The sequence below is a fragment of the Desmodus rotundus genome, chromosome 4 (assembly GCF_022682495.2).
Source record: "Desmodus rotundus isolate HL8 chromosome 4, HLdesRot8A.1, whole genome shotgun sequence".
Classification (NCBI taxonomy): domain Eukaryota; kingdom Metazoa; phylum Chordata; class Mammalia; order Chiroptera; family Phyllostomidae; genus Desmodus; species Desmodus rotundus.
In genome coordinates, this window is record NC_071390.1 from 36,050,554 (window position 1) to 36,062,403 (window position 11,850).

Below are 11,850 nucleotides of genomic sequence, written 5' to 3' on the forward strand. Positions count from 1 at the left end.
TGGTGGCTATCGGAACCCTAATTTCCAGACTCTTCCAGAGTGTGGCCATTCTGTGTCCTTGTGTGAGTTCACTAGCACGAGTCCCGTCAGTTGGTTGAGGACCTATACTTGTGTGTGGCAGTGGGAATAGGGTGGTTGCATAGTCATAACCAAGGTAGGCTGCTTCAGTTACGTTTTACTTGGAAAAAGACAAATTAAACAGTGTTTTCTAAGTACTCTGGTTTCATTGAAATTGAGCATCTTGGATTTTTCCTTGAAAATTTAGATTCAAGTATTGCTTGTTTACCGTTGTATTTATTTCCTCAATGGTTGCTGTGTTTACTAAGTTAATTTTTTATTCAAGGAAACCTCCCGCTGATACACTTCTTCACGCAGCTCTCCTGACTCGAGGTGCACAGGCCTCTGGAGCTGGGGGAGCGGCGGCTGAACGTCACTGTGCTCCTCATTCTTCTCGTGTTGGGGGGGTCTCCTTCTCACATGTGACTTTATAATTTAATGCTTGCTGTATTTGACATGGGTGAGCTTGACAGCTATAATAGTTTTCTGTGTCGTTGGTAATTCATCCTCTCATGCCTTTCACTGGCATTGAGGATTCCCCTCCCTTTGCCTCTGAAATGACATTTGCGATGGGTCAAACTGTTTAATTCATATTAGAGTTTGGAGGGCTCTGAGAAGGACATATCCCCCAGGTAGTCTACAAACTACAATAAAAGCTAGTTGCTGCCCTTGGTTCTCTCGGCTAACAACATGTTGTCTTTAAAATCAGACTTTCTAGCATTTCAGAAATGTCTTGACCATTAGCTAAAGATTTTCCTCTGGCTGCCAGACTTGACCCCACCCCCACCCCCCAAAAAAACCCCTACAGTTTCATCATTTTCCAAGCTCTACTGCTCTATCCTGTAGTTTTTAGAAGTTCTCCACTGAGCTTCTAACAATTCTCTCTTTCTCTCTCTAGAACTAAATAAAAACCGAAGAAAGCTTTTTGAACCGCCAAATGCACGCACCTCCTTCCTGGAAGGCGGAGCCAGTGGGAGGCTGCCCCGCCAGTACCACTCGGACATCGCCAGCGTCAGTGGTCGCTGGTAGCGGTGCTTTCCAGGCGCACACCCGCCAACGCCCTTGTCAAGTTGGACGCAGGAGATCTGTGAACGGCCTTCGCTGCACCCCGTCCTTAGCACTCTGGTGTCTGGTATCAGGACCAAAGCATCTTATTCACACCTGAAGTTTGTGCCCAAAAGGAAGAAGAGAGAAGATGTTTTTATGTCATCGTACAGAACACCACACATGGATTATTTTTTTATAAAACGGTAATTGGACAGAATTTGCAATATGGGGGTAGGGCTTCATTTCCTGTTTTTATTGACCTATATAACATATGCACTGATTTTTTTTTTACCTAAAATGAAGGATGATTTGACATCTGGGATGCCAGAAAACGTTGACGTTATTGTTTGCTTGTTTTGTTTTGGTATTTGGGGATTTTTTTTTTAATAATCAAAATGGAATTTTCTGGTACTGCTTTAAAGTGAGTATTGAGGTCTTTCAGCACTTTACATTTTCTAATTTCTTGTCCTGTGGAAATTCTCTCTCTTTCTCTCATTTTTGTGTTACCTGAGGTAATGGTGCAGATCAGATTTAGTCTCCTTTTTCTGACTGCGTTAAATCTTTATGTGAAATGGTACTGGATGATTAGTTTTTGTTCAGAATGTTCTGGACCAGTTCTGTTCATTTATGTCAGCATCCTAGAAACAAATAGCAATGAACCTCGTTCACAGTAACAGGTGCAAAGAAAGACCAAATGGACTTTGCAATAGTAACCCTTTGCAGTCATATTTAGCTGCTGCATATATTGCTAAAATGATTTTCATGGTTGTCTAAAGGCAAAGGGCTATTTTTAGTATACTGGCACTAAAGGACACTTATTTATATCAAACTTTTTATTTTTAGATATTATAAGCATACAGTACATTGATTAAATTGATATCTACTAGAGATTTATGGTAGAGGATGGACGGCATTCAATAACCGACTGGAGCCCTAGATCGTCACTTTATTTAAAAAAGACAAATAATCCTCTGACAAGACAGCACTGTTGCCATTAGGAAGAGAAATAGGTTACTGTTCTTATCATGTACACATTAGCTGTGCTCCATATGGTCCCAGGACTTTCCTAAAACCATATATGTCTGTTTGAAGTAGACCTGCGTTTGTTGAGAACAGAAAGGCTTTATTTAGGTCTCTAGGGTGACAGTTTATAAAGACAGCAGAGTTCTGAAGTAGGGGAAAAATGACTATTTTCTAAGTTGCTAGACTCATTGCTAAAATCTTATACTGTGAAAGGTCAAGTAATCGGGCAACATTGTTTCCTAGGTCTTTTCAGACATCTTATTGTGGATTTATGAAGGGTTTTCAATATATGAAGAAAATCACTAAGTGCCTCTCTTTCTTCAAAGCAATATTATTTCCAAGTGTATTAATTTGTTGGAAAACTTTCCCATAGGAAATATTGTGAATTACTTGTACTGTAATGACTTATTTATGCTCATTCTTTAAGACTTTCTACATGGACATAAACCACTGTTGCATGCTCTTAGCAGAAGGCATTAGATAAGCATACATAACAATTGGGGACTTTCGTACAAATGCCAGATCAGAAATACCTTCCTGACATTTTTCCATGGCTCGGTCTTACCATGAAAGAAAAGAAGAGAAATTTTGCACACAGAAAAATTTTCACTTTAAAAAATTGTATTGGTTACTTTGAAGGCATAGATGATGGACCTGTCATAGAATGATCAGTTATAATGGCACTAAGCGGATGTCCATTCCTAAACTGTATCTGCTGAAGGATGTAAAACTAAATCTGTTTTACAGATTTAAAACAGGGTGACTCCCTGTTTTACAGGGAGACTCCACTCCTTTGCAAGCGCAGTGGAGTCACCCTGCGCACACCACATGCACACCTTGTCGCGGTGAGCTCCCCATCCTTTGTGGCTGCTGTGCCCACACGTCGTGCTGCACGCAAATTCCGGAGTGGCTTCCCGTTCAGCAGCTCAGTTCTCTAAAATGTATCATTTCCTTAACAAGACTTTCCCAAGTAAAAGTCATTTGGAGCCCTTTTCCCAGCCCTCTACCACGCACCTGAAACACGAGGGAGACGGAATGAATTTGTGGTATTAAGTTAACGGAGGTTTTATGAACAGTGCTTTACGCCAAAGGGAAAACTGTCCCAATTAAACTAGATTAAATAGGGTGTTCAAAAATGAAAACACTGGAAGTTGCTTTTCTCACTTTCTGTTGAGGTAAGGAAGGGAATGTGACACTGCAATATACAGTGTTGTCAGTGTTGTGTGATGCACAAAATATTTGGATTATTTTAATAAATGGTAGTTTTTAATCAGTCTGTGCCTTAATAGTGACCAACTATCTGTAAATATAGAACAGATGCAGATTGTATTTTTGTGTGGGTTTTTGTCCTTTTAGTAATTTTGTTTAAAAAAAGATGGAATTAAACATTGAAAATGGGAATTTTTCTAAACTAATCAATTGTTATATGAAAAATAAATTTATATAACCCCTTTGTATTGCCCTTGCTAAATGAAATGCCTTTTCTGAAAAAAAAATATTTACACAAATTCTATACCTGTCTTTGTTTTCTTAAATTTTTTTCTATTGCGTCTATTTTCAGCAGAATTGAAAGATGTTTCTGCCGTAGAGTTGAATATGTACTCTTTGTCCTGTTGATTTGCATTGACAGTCCTCATTTCACCCAGAAGCTCAGGCACTTTATTTTAGCCAGTGAATCCATGGCCTATAATCAATCATTGTTGCCATGGCCACCCATAGGTATACACAGAAAGTGATATGATGGAACAGGTTACATTCTTGTTCATTCTTTTACACAGACGCAAATGTAGGACCACTTTGACAACCTCATCCATCAGCACAGGGGCTCCTGATTCAAGGGACACCAGGCTTCCTGACCCCGGTTTCAGAGGCTGACCACTGAGCGGTCACACTGAACGCTCACTGTGCTCGCCCTGAGATTCTGTCTGGACTCACAAACGGAACTGAGACCGTATTACTAATCCTGAGATTTGCCTAAATCTCAAAGAAAACCTGACCACCGTTATGCACCCAGCAATATCCCCACTTGGATTATCTGTGGCAGTGGTTCTTAAAAATTGTTTCTAGTACAAGAGTTCATTTAATACCTGAAATCTTACCTGGGAACCCAATATTAAATTATCATTCATTCACTTATCCATTATGTAAATACTTAATGAGGGCTTAGTCCCAGGAGTTCTGGGAACAACGGTGAACAAAACACAGACCCCTGCCCTCGCTAACAGACAGCAGTGCGGTGATTACCAGAGGGAAAGGGGTGGGGAGGGCAGTAAGTGGTAAAGGGCGGGCAAGTAGTGATGGCAGGAGACTTGTTTTGTAAACACACAATACAACATAAAGATTTTGTATTACAGAATTGTACACCTGAAACCTATCTGATTTTATTAACAAATATCATTCCAATAAATTCAATTAAAAAATTCTCAACAAAATATCAAATAAAAGGATCATACACCATGATCAAGTTGGATTTATTTACAAATGCAAGCTGGGTTCAATATCCAGAAATCAATTAATGTTATATACCACATAAACAAAATGAAAGATAAAAATCACATGTTCATATCAGTAGATGTATAAAAAGTATTGGACAAAATCCAACACCTGCTTATGATAAGACTCAGCAAAGTGCAGAGAGAGGAAATAAACCAACATAATAAAGGCTGTTATGCCCTGGATGGTGTAGCTCAGTGGATTGAGCACTGGCCTGTGAACCAAAGGGTTGCTGATTCAATTCCCAGTCAAGGCACTTGCCTGGGTTGCAGACCTGGTCCCCCAGTAGGGGGCACTCAAGAGGCAACCACACATTAATGTTTCTCTCCCTTTCTCCTTCCCCTCCCCTCTCTCTAAAAAATAAAATCTTTTAAAAAATTCATGTAAAAAAAATAAAGGCTGTTATGACAAACCCATAGCTAACATTATACTCAATAGTAAAAACCTCAAAGCTCTTTTTTTAATCCTCACACCTAAGGACAATTTTTAAATTGCTTTTAGAGAGAGGAAGGCAGAGAGAAAAACATCAATGAGAGAGAGAAGTATCATTCATTGCCTTATATACCCAGACTTGGGATCTTATGTGTCCGGACCAGGGTTCAAATCCTCAACCTAATAAGTAGGTGCCCTGACTGGGAACCAAACCCTCAACCTTTTGGTTACAGGATGATGCTCCCAACTGAGCCACACTAGCCCAGGCTTTTTCATTAAGATCAGAAACAATACAAGGATGTCCACTTTCACCACTCTTATTTAACATAGTATTGGAGGTCCCGGCCACAGGAATCAGATTTAAACAAGAAAAAAGAAATAAAATGCATCCAAATTGGAAAGAAAGAAATTAAACAAACTCATTATTTGCAAATGAAATGGTACTATAGAGAACCCGAAAAAAATCTGACAATAACTATTAGAACTAATAAATGAATTCAGTAAAGTAGCAAGATACAAAATTAACATAAAAAATTGGTTGCATTTTTATACACCAATAACAAAATATCAGAAAGAGAAATGAAGAAAACAACCCCTTTTAAAAATGCATCAAAAAGAATAAAACACTTAGAGAGAAATTTAACCACGGAGGGAAAAGGCCTGTACTGGGAAAATTATCAAACATTGGAGAAAGAAATTAAAGAAGATACAAATAAATGGAAGAATATATTGTGCTCATGGGTAGGAGGAATTAAGATTGTTAAATAAAACATCCATAATGCCTAAAGCAATTTACAGATTCACTGTAATCCCTATCTAAATACCAATAACATTTTTCACAGAACTAGAAGAAATAGTCCTAAATTTATATGGAACCACAAAAGGCCCTGAGTAGCCAAAACAATCCTGAGAAAGAAAAACGAAGTTGGAGGTATCACACTACCTGATATCAGACTATAACACAAGGCTTAAAGTAATCAAAAAGCATGGTACTGGCATAAAAACAGACATCTAGCTCAATGGAAATAAAATCACATCTATATGATCGATTAATCTATGACAAAGGGGGCAAGAATATAGAATGGGGTAAGGCAGTCTCTTCAATAAACAGTGCTGGGAAAACTGGACAGACACATGCAAAAGAGTGAAACTGGACCACTTTCTTACACCACATACAAGAACAAACTCAAAGTGGATTAAAGTCAAATGCAAAACCCTAAATTGTAAAACTCCTAGGAGAAAACAATAAACTCTTGGAAGTCACTGTTAGTAATACTTTTTTGCATATGTCTCCCTGGGTAAGGGAAGCGAATTAAAAAATAAACAAGTGAGCCTACATCAAGCTGAAGAGTTTTTACACAACAAAGGAAATCATCAACAAAATGAAAAGACTGAATCACAGAGCATATTTACCAATGACACACCCGATAAGGGATTAATATCCCAAATTTATAAAGAACTGACACAACACCGATCCCCTCACACCCTCCAATTAAAAAGTGGGCAGGAGACCTGAATAGACATCTCTTCCAAGAGGACGTACAGATGGCCAACAGACGTATCAGAAGATGGCCAGCATCACTAATCTTCGGGGAAACACAAATTAAAACGCAATGAGATACCCCCTGTCACCTGTCAGAATGGCTACCATCGATTAACAAACAACAGGTGCTGACAAGGATGTGGAGAAAAGGAAGCCCTACCGCACTGTTGGTGGGAGTCTAAATTGATGCAGCCACGATGGAAAATCTTGTGGAGGCTCCTCACAACATTAAAAATAGAGCTACCATGTGACCCAGCAATTTCACTTCTGGGTATTTGAAGAAATCCAAAACACTAATTTGAAAAGATAGATGCATCCTTACGTTCATTGCAACATTATTTATAATAATCAAGATATGGAAGCAACCTGAATGCCCATCAACAGAAAATGTATAAGGAAGAAGTGCCACATAGATATGATGGAATACTACTCAGCCATAAAAAAGAATGAACTCTTGCCATTGCAACATGGACAAACCAGAGGGTATTATGCTAAGTAAAATAAGTGAGACACAGAAAGACAAGTATCATAGTATTTCACTTATATGTGGAATCTAAAAAAAAAAACACTAACAAAGCAGAAACAAACTCATAGATACAGAGAACAAATTGCTTGTTGCCAGATGGAATGGGGTCGGGGGATGGGTGAAAAAGGTGAAGAGGTTGAGAAGTACAAATTGCCAGTTACAGAAATGTAGAGCACAGCGTAGGGAAGGAAGACAGTCAATAATACTGCACTAACTATGTACGGTGTCACATGGGTGCTAGGCTTTGGGGACGGTCACGTCATAAGTGATAGAAATGTGCATCCGTATGTCGCCTACCTGAAACTAATACATGGTATGTGAACTGCAATTTAAAAGCATTTTAAATTTAAGTTTGGGTATTCAGCCATAAGCAACGAGGAACTCCTGTCACTTGTAAAAACACGGACGGACCTGGACAGTATCATATTAAGTAAAATAACTCAAAGGCATATACTGTATACTCTCACTTATATGTGAAATCGAGTAAAGAAAAACGAAAACAAAACTGAACTCACAGAAAAAGAGAAGAGATTTGTGTTTCCCAGTGGTGGGGTAGGGGTGTGCAGAGGGAGCGGGGATTGGAGGATGGTGGTTAAAAGGTACACACTCCCATCTATGCGTACTAGTGATGTGATGTACAGTATGAGGACTACAGTTACACTGCTGTGTGGTGTATATGAAAGTGGTTAAGAGTAAGTCCTGAGTTCTCATTACACACAATATTTTTTGGCTTTTAATCAAATCTAAATGAGATAATGGATGCTAACTAAACTTATTGCATAATCGTTCCACAATATATCTATGTTAAACCACTGTGCTGTACCCTTAAGTTTATACAGTGATGCATGTCAGTTATATCTCAATAAGACTGGGGAGAAAAGAATGTGGTAATACTTGGGACTTTATTCTAAAAGTAGACACCCCCCCTAAAAAAGGACACTCAACAATGAAATAAATGGTAGTCTCCTTAGATGACTGTTTCTAAGGGAACTTCACTCTCTTGTGTATAAATCCTAGTATACATTATTAAATTAGCTCAGAAAGTGTCCTGAGTACTTACTAATTGTATGTAATCAAATATGTTAGAGTGCTTTAACCTAACTTTGTAATAAACTGATATTCAATATTACATAATTCCAGTCATCACCAGGGGACCTGATTCTGGTTTCTCCCACAGTCCTGCTCCATGTCAGTCAGCTTTCTCCACCTTAAATAGACTCCCAGAAAACTTTCAGGTGATCTGGCTGAGAATGAAGAGGCGAGACTTATATCTTGACAAACGTGCATTTAGATCTTGGGTTTAGACCTCAGCACTATCATCTGTGCCGCAGAGACCTCATTTATACAAGGGGAATAATACCCACCTCCCAGGACAGTTGAAAGGGCAATTAGAAGCCATGTGTAAATTCCCCACGTGGCCCAGGGCACACAGTGGGCCCTGCCTGAGTAGCAGGTACTAATCCGGTGTTCCTTATGCACCGTGTTCCTTGGCTCAGCAGGGTGCTTCCTGCATTCATCTGTCCTTTGCATCGCAAGGGGAGCCCGAGTGCTATGCCGCAATGGTAGTCATGAGGAGAGCGGTCAATCCCCTCTCAGGGGCCTGCCTCCAGACTGATAAGAGTAGAAATTGGAACACTTCCCTGAAGGTGAAGGTCAAGGGCCTCACCTTTTGTACACAAATCTGCACTGTAGTTGGTGGCTTTCTACTGATTCTTTTAAATATCTGACTCACCAGAGCATCAATAACGGTTGTCCATGGTGGAGAGGGTGAGTAGCTAATTCTAACAGTCATACATTTTGTGTCTAATTATCATGTTCCCAGAGAGTTTTCATTACTTTCAGATGGCATGATTTCCCCCTAAAGTCACCTCAATCCGACCCCCTGGTTTTGCCTAATTTCTCCCACTTTCATTCCTTGCAAATTAATACCAGTTTTCTTCGTGTGTGTATAATGAACTTTTATTTTCTTTTGGAAGGAGCATATATTTGCCTATATATGTGCTAAGTTTAGTTGTTTTCCACTTTAAAAAGTTAACTGAGAAGATAATATTTGACCATTCCTACAGACGTGGCCAGGACACTTCAAAAACACTTCATTAAGGGATTTCATATTTTTGTTGCTTTTAAAAATACCTTGACTCAATCTTGAAGTCCTCTTTCTCAAGCGTTAGGCCGTGGATGTGTTTTGGAACAGGTCTGGAGAACTGGATTTTGAATATAACTTTGGAGGCAGAATTTCAGTGTGGGAACCAGAACGTTTAGGAAAAAATTACAGTAATTGAAATATTTCAGCTTCATAATAGAATGTTTGGATTCGTTTGCATGAGGGAAAGAAGAGTAGCTCAATAATTTGGTGTGTGGCCTTATTTTTTTTTCAAGGCCAGAGAAAACAAATGACTCGGAACTCACTATGTTTAGTATTTCTTAATCCTGAGTAGAAAGGCTGTGGGAATTAGACATTAAAAGAGTTCAGCAAAACATCTAGAAAACAATTTATGTTCAAATAAAATTTTCACTGAAGCCCAACTATTTGTCCTAAGTGCTGACGCAATTTGATACAAAGTCACTATGAATAAAGATTTCCAGCTTTTTAAGTTTGGAGACGTGGGTGAGTGACTTCCTATTTTCCCCCACTCTTTGCCAGGATCTTAAACTGGTGTTAATAACAGCCAAATTAAGTTTTCAATTCTCCCAGCGAGTTGAAAAAGGCCCACAATGGAAAGTTATGCTACCATCTGTTTCACAAATCCGAATTACATTCCTAGATGAAGAAGGGAAATTCCATCACGTTACCTTATATATTCAAAAACTTTTAAATACATAGAACTACCTTAAATATTTCCATCAGAAATATGTGAGGAAAAAGTGGCTGTAAGGAAAATTATATCTGTCATGTGATGTATTTTAAATCAGGCATTCCAATATAATAAAGATGTCTTTAAAGAACTGGTGTGCCAGATGGGAGGGGGGGTGGGGGAATGAGTGAAGAGGTGAATGGCATTAAGAAGTACGAATAGGTAGTCACAGAATAGCCATGGGGATGTAAAGTACAGTATAGGAAACGGAGTAGCCAAAGAACTTACACGCGTGACCTGTGGACATGAACAGTGGTGTGGGGATTGCCTGAGGGAGTGGTGGGTGCCGGGTGGAGGAGGGCAAAGGGAATAAAATTGGGACGACTGTAATAGTATAATCAGTAAAATATAATTTAACAATATCAGGACATAGAATTGCGTTAGAAAAGAGTATCATAGGAATAAGGATAATACTTATCTCCCATGTATCTTTATAAGACCAGTATAAACAAACTTTTTGAAATATTTAAATAGGAGAAGTGGATCCATTACTTTCCGGTCACACTACTTACAAGGCAGTGATAAGTTAATAGACAGAGAAGCCAGGCAAAGAGTTAAAATAATTTCAAAGCAAATTTTTTATGACCTCTTCAGTATTCTGTATTTCTGCCAGTTTTTTTTTTTAAAACAATTAAATCTAGGTGATGCAAATATGCTTGTCCTTCTCAAACTGGGATAAAAGGTCACTTTTTTCCCCAATGTATTTCAGACTGATACATTGGAAAACAGAGTAAAAACGTTGTGGCAGTATAAAATTGCTATAAAGGGTTCTAAGTGCGTACTCTCACTTCCTGCACTTACCACAGACCAGGAACAAACAGTTCACAGACTCACACCCACCCAAAGACCACTCTTAGAGGAGTACTCAGTGATGCGTTGTTCATAATAGAAAGACGCGATTTCCAACCTTTTTCATCTCATGGCGCACAAAGTAATTATTAAAATTCTGCAGCATACCAAAAATATATTTTTTGCTGATCTGACAAAAAATAGGTATCATTTTGATTCCTCTGCACCAGAAGGCTACTGTTGTGTTGGCTGTTGTCGTTTTTTTATTTGCCAATCTAAGGGAAAGAGGTCAGTGCCCCTGACCAAATAGTCAGGTATTGCATGTTTTAAAAATTCTTGTGGCACATCAGTTGAAAATCGCTGATGTAAAGCTTAAAAATGTATTCCAAAGTATATACACGGAATGATTGTCATCCACATGCTTCATTAGAAGCACCAGTTTAGAAAGAACTTGAATGTGCTTTCAAGTGCCTTTAAGGTGTAGTAAATTGTATCAATCTCCTAGAGAAATATCAAAATGTGCCTCCCACGTGTGCCCAATGAAAATGTGCTTCTCTTTTGATTTCTGTTCTTTTGCCAGCCCTGGGTCTGCTACTGCAGCTTCCTGTGTGTTTAATGCATCAAATTCTCACTCTGCTAGTCTCTCCATTTCAAGCTGTACCATTTATTTAGTTTTCCCACAGCTGAGAGGAAATAGCATTTTCAGTCATTTGGAGGAGACTTTATTTTGTGTGGCGGTTTCTCTAGGATCTGGCATTCCCCACAAATGGAAAATATTTCTTTGATGTTCTCAAGATGGCGGTCTGCAGGGCTCCCGGGAAGAGGCAAGCAGGGCGCGCAGGTACTATTACAGCACTTTGGAGGGGAGGCGGCCCTTCGCCATTTCCACCCTTGCAAGGCTAATCCTGGCTACTTCCTTCCAAGTCTGGCTTTATTAGCAGATGTGAGGACTTGACCTCTTTCGGATGCTCTTAGAAATTGATTTTAACGTTCTGCTAAAGCAGAGGAATCATCCCAATACTGAGAGCAGATGGCGATAAAGATACACTTTCAGCAGCTGAAAGGGAAACCAAATCCCAAACAGT

The 11,850-nt window shown here is 39.1% G+C and overlaps 1 protein-coding gene across 2 annotated transcripts in view; it reads left to right on the top strand.

Moving 5' to 3' along the window:
* The window catches only part of BICC1 (BicC family RNA binding protein 1), a 266,319-nt gene extending 262,679 nt beyond the window's left edge, over positions 1-3,640 (top strand). For both annotated transcript variants that reach the window (XM_024561219.3, XM_071221225.1), the window contains exon 21: positions 956-3,640. In XM_024561219.3, the coding sequence (XP_024416987.2) occupies positions 956-1,086 (131 nt within the window). In that variant the 3' untranslated portion in view covers positions 1,087-3,640. The remainder of the gene's footprint in view (positions 1-955) is intronic.
* Positions 3,641-11,850: the final 8,210 nt, after the last annotated feature.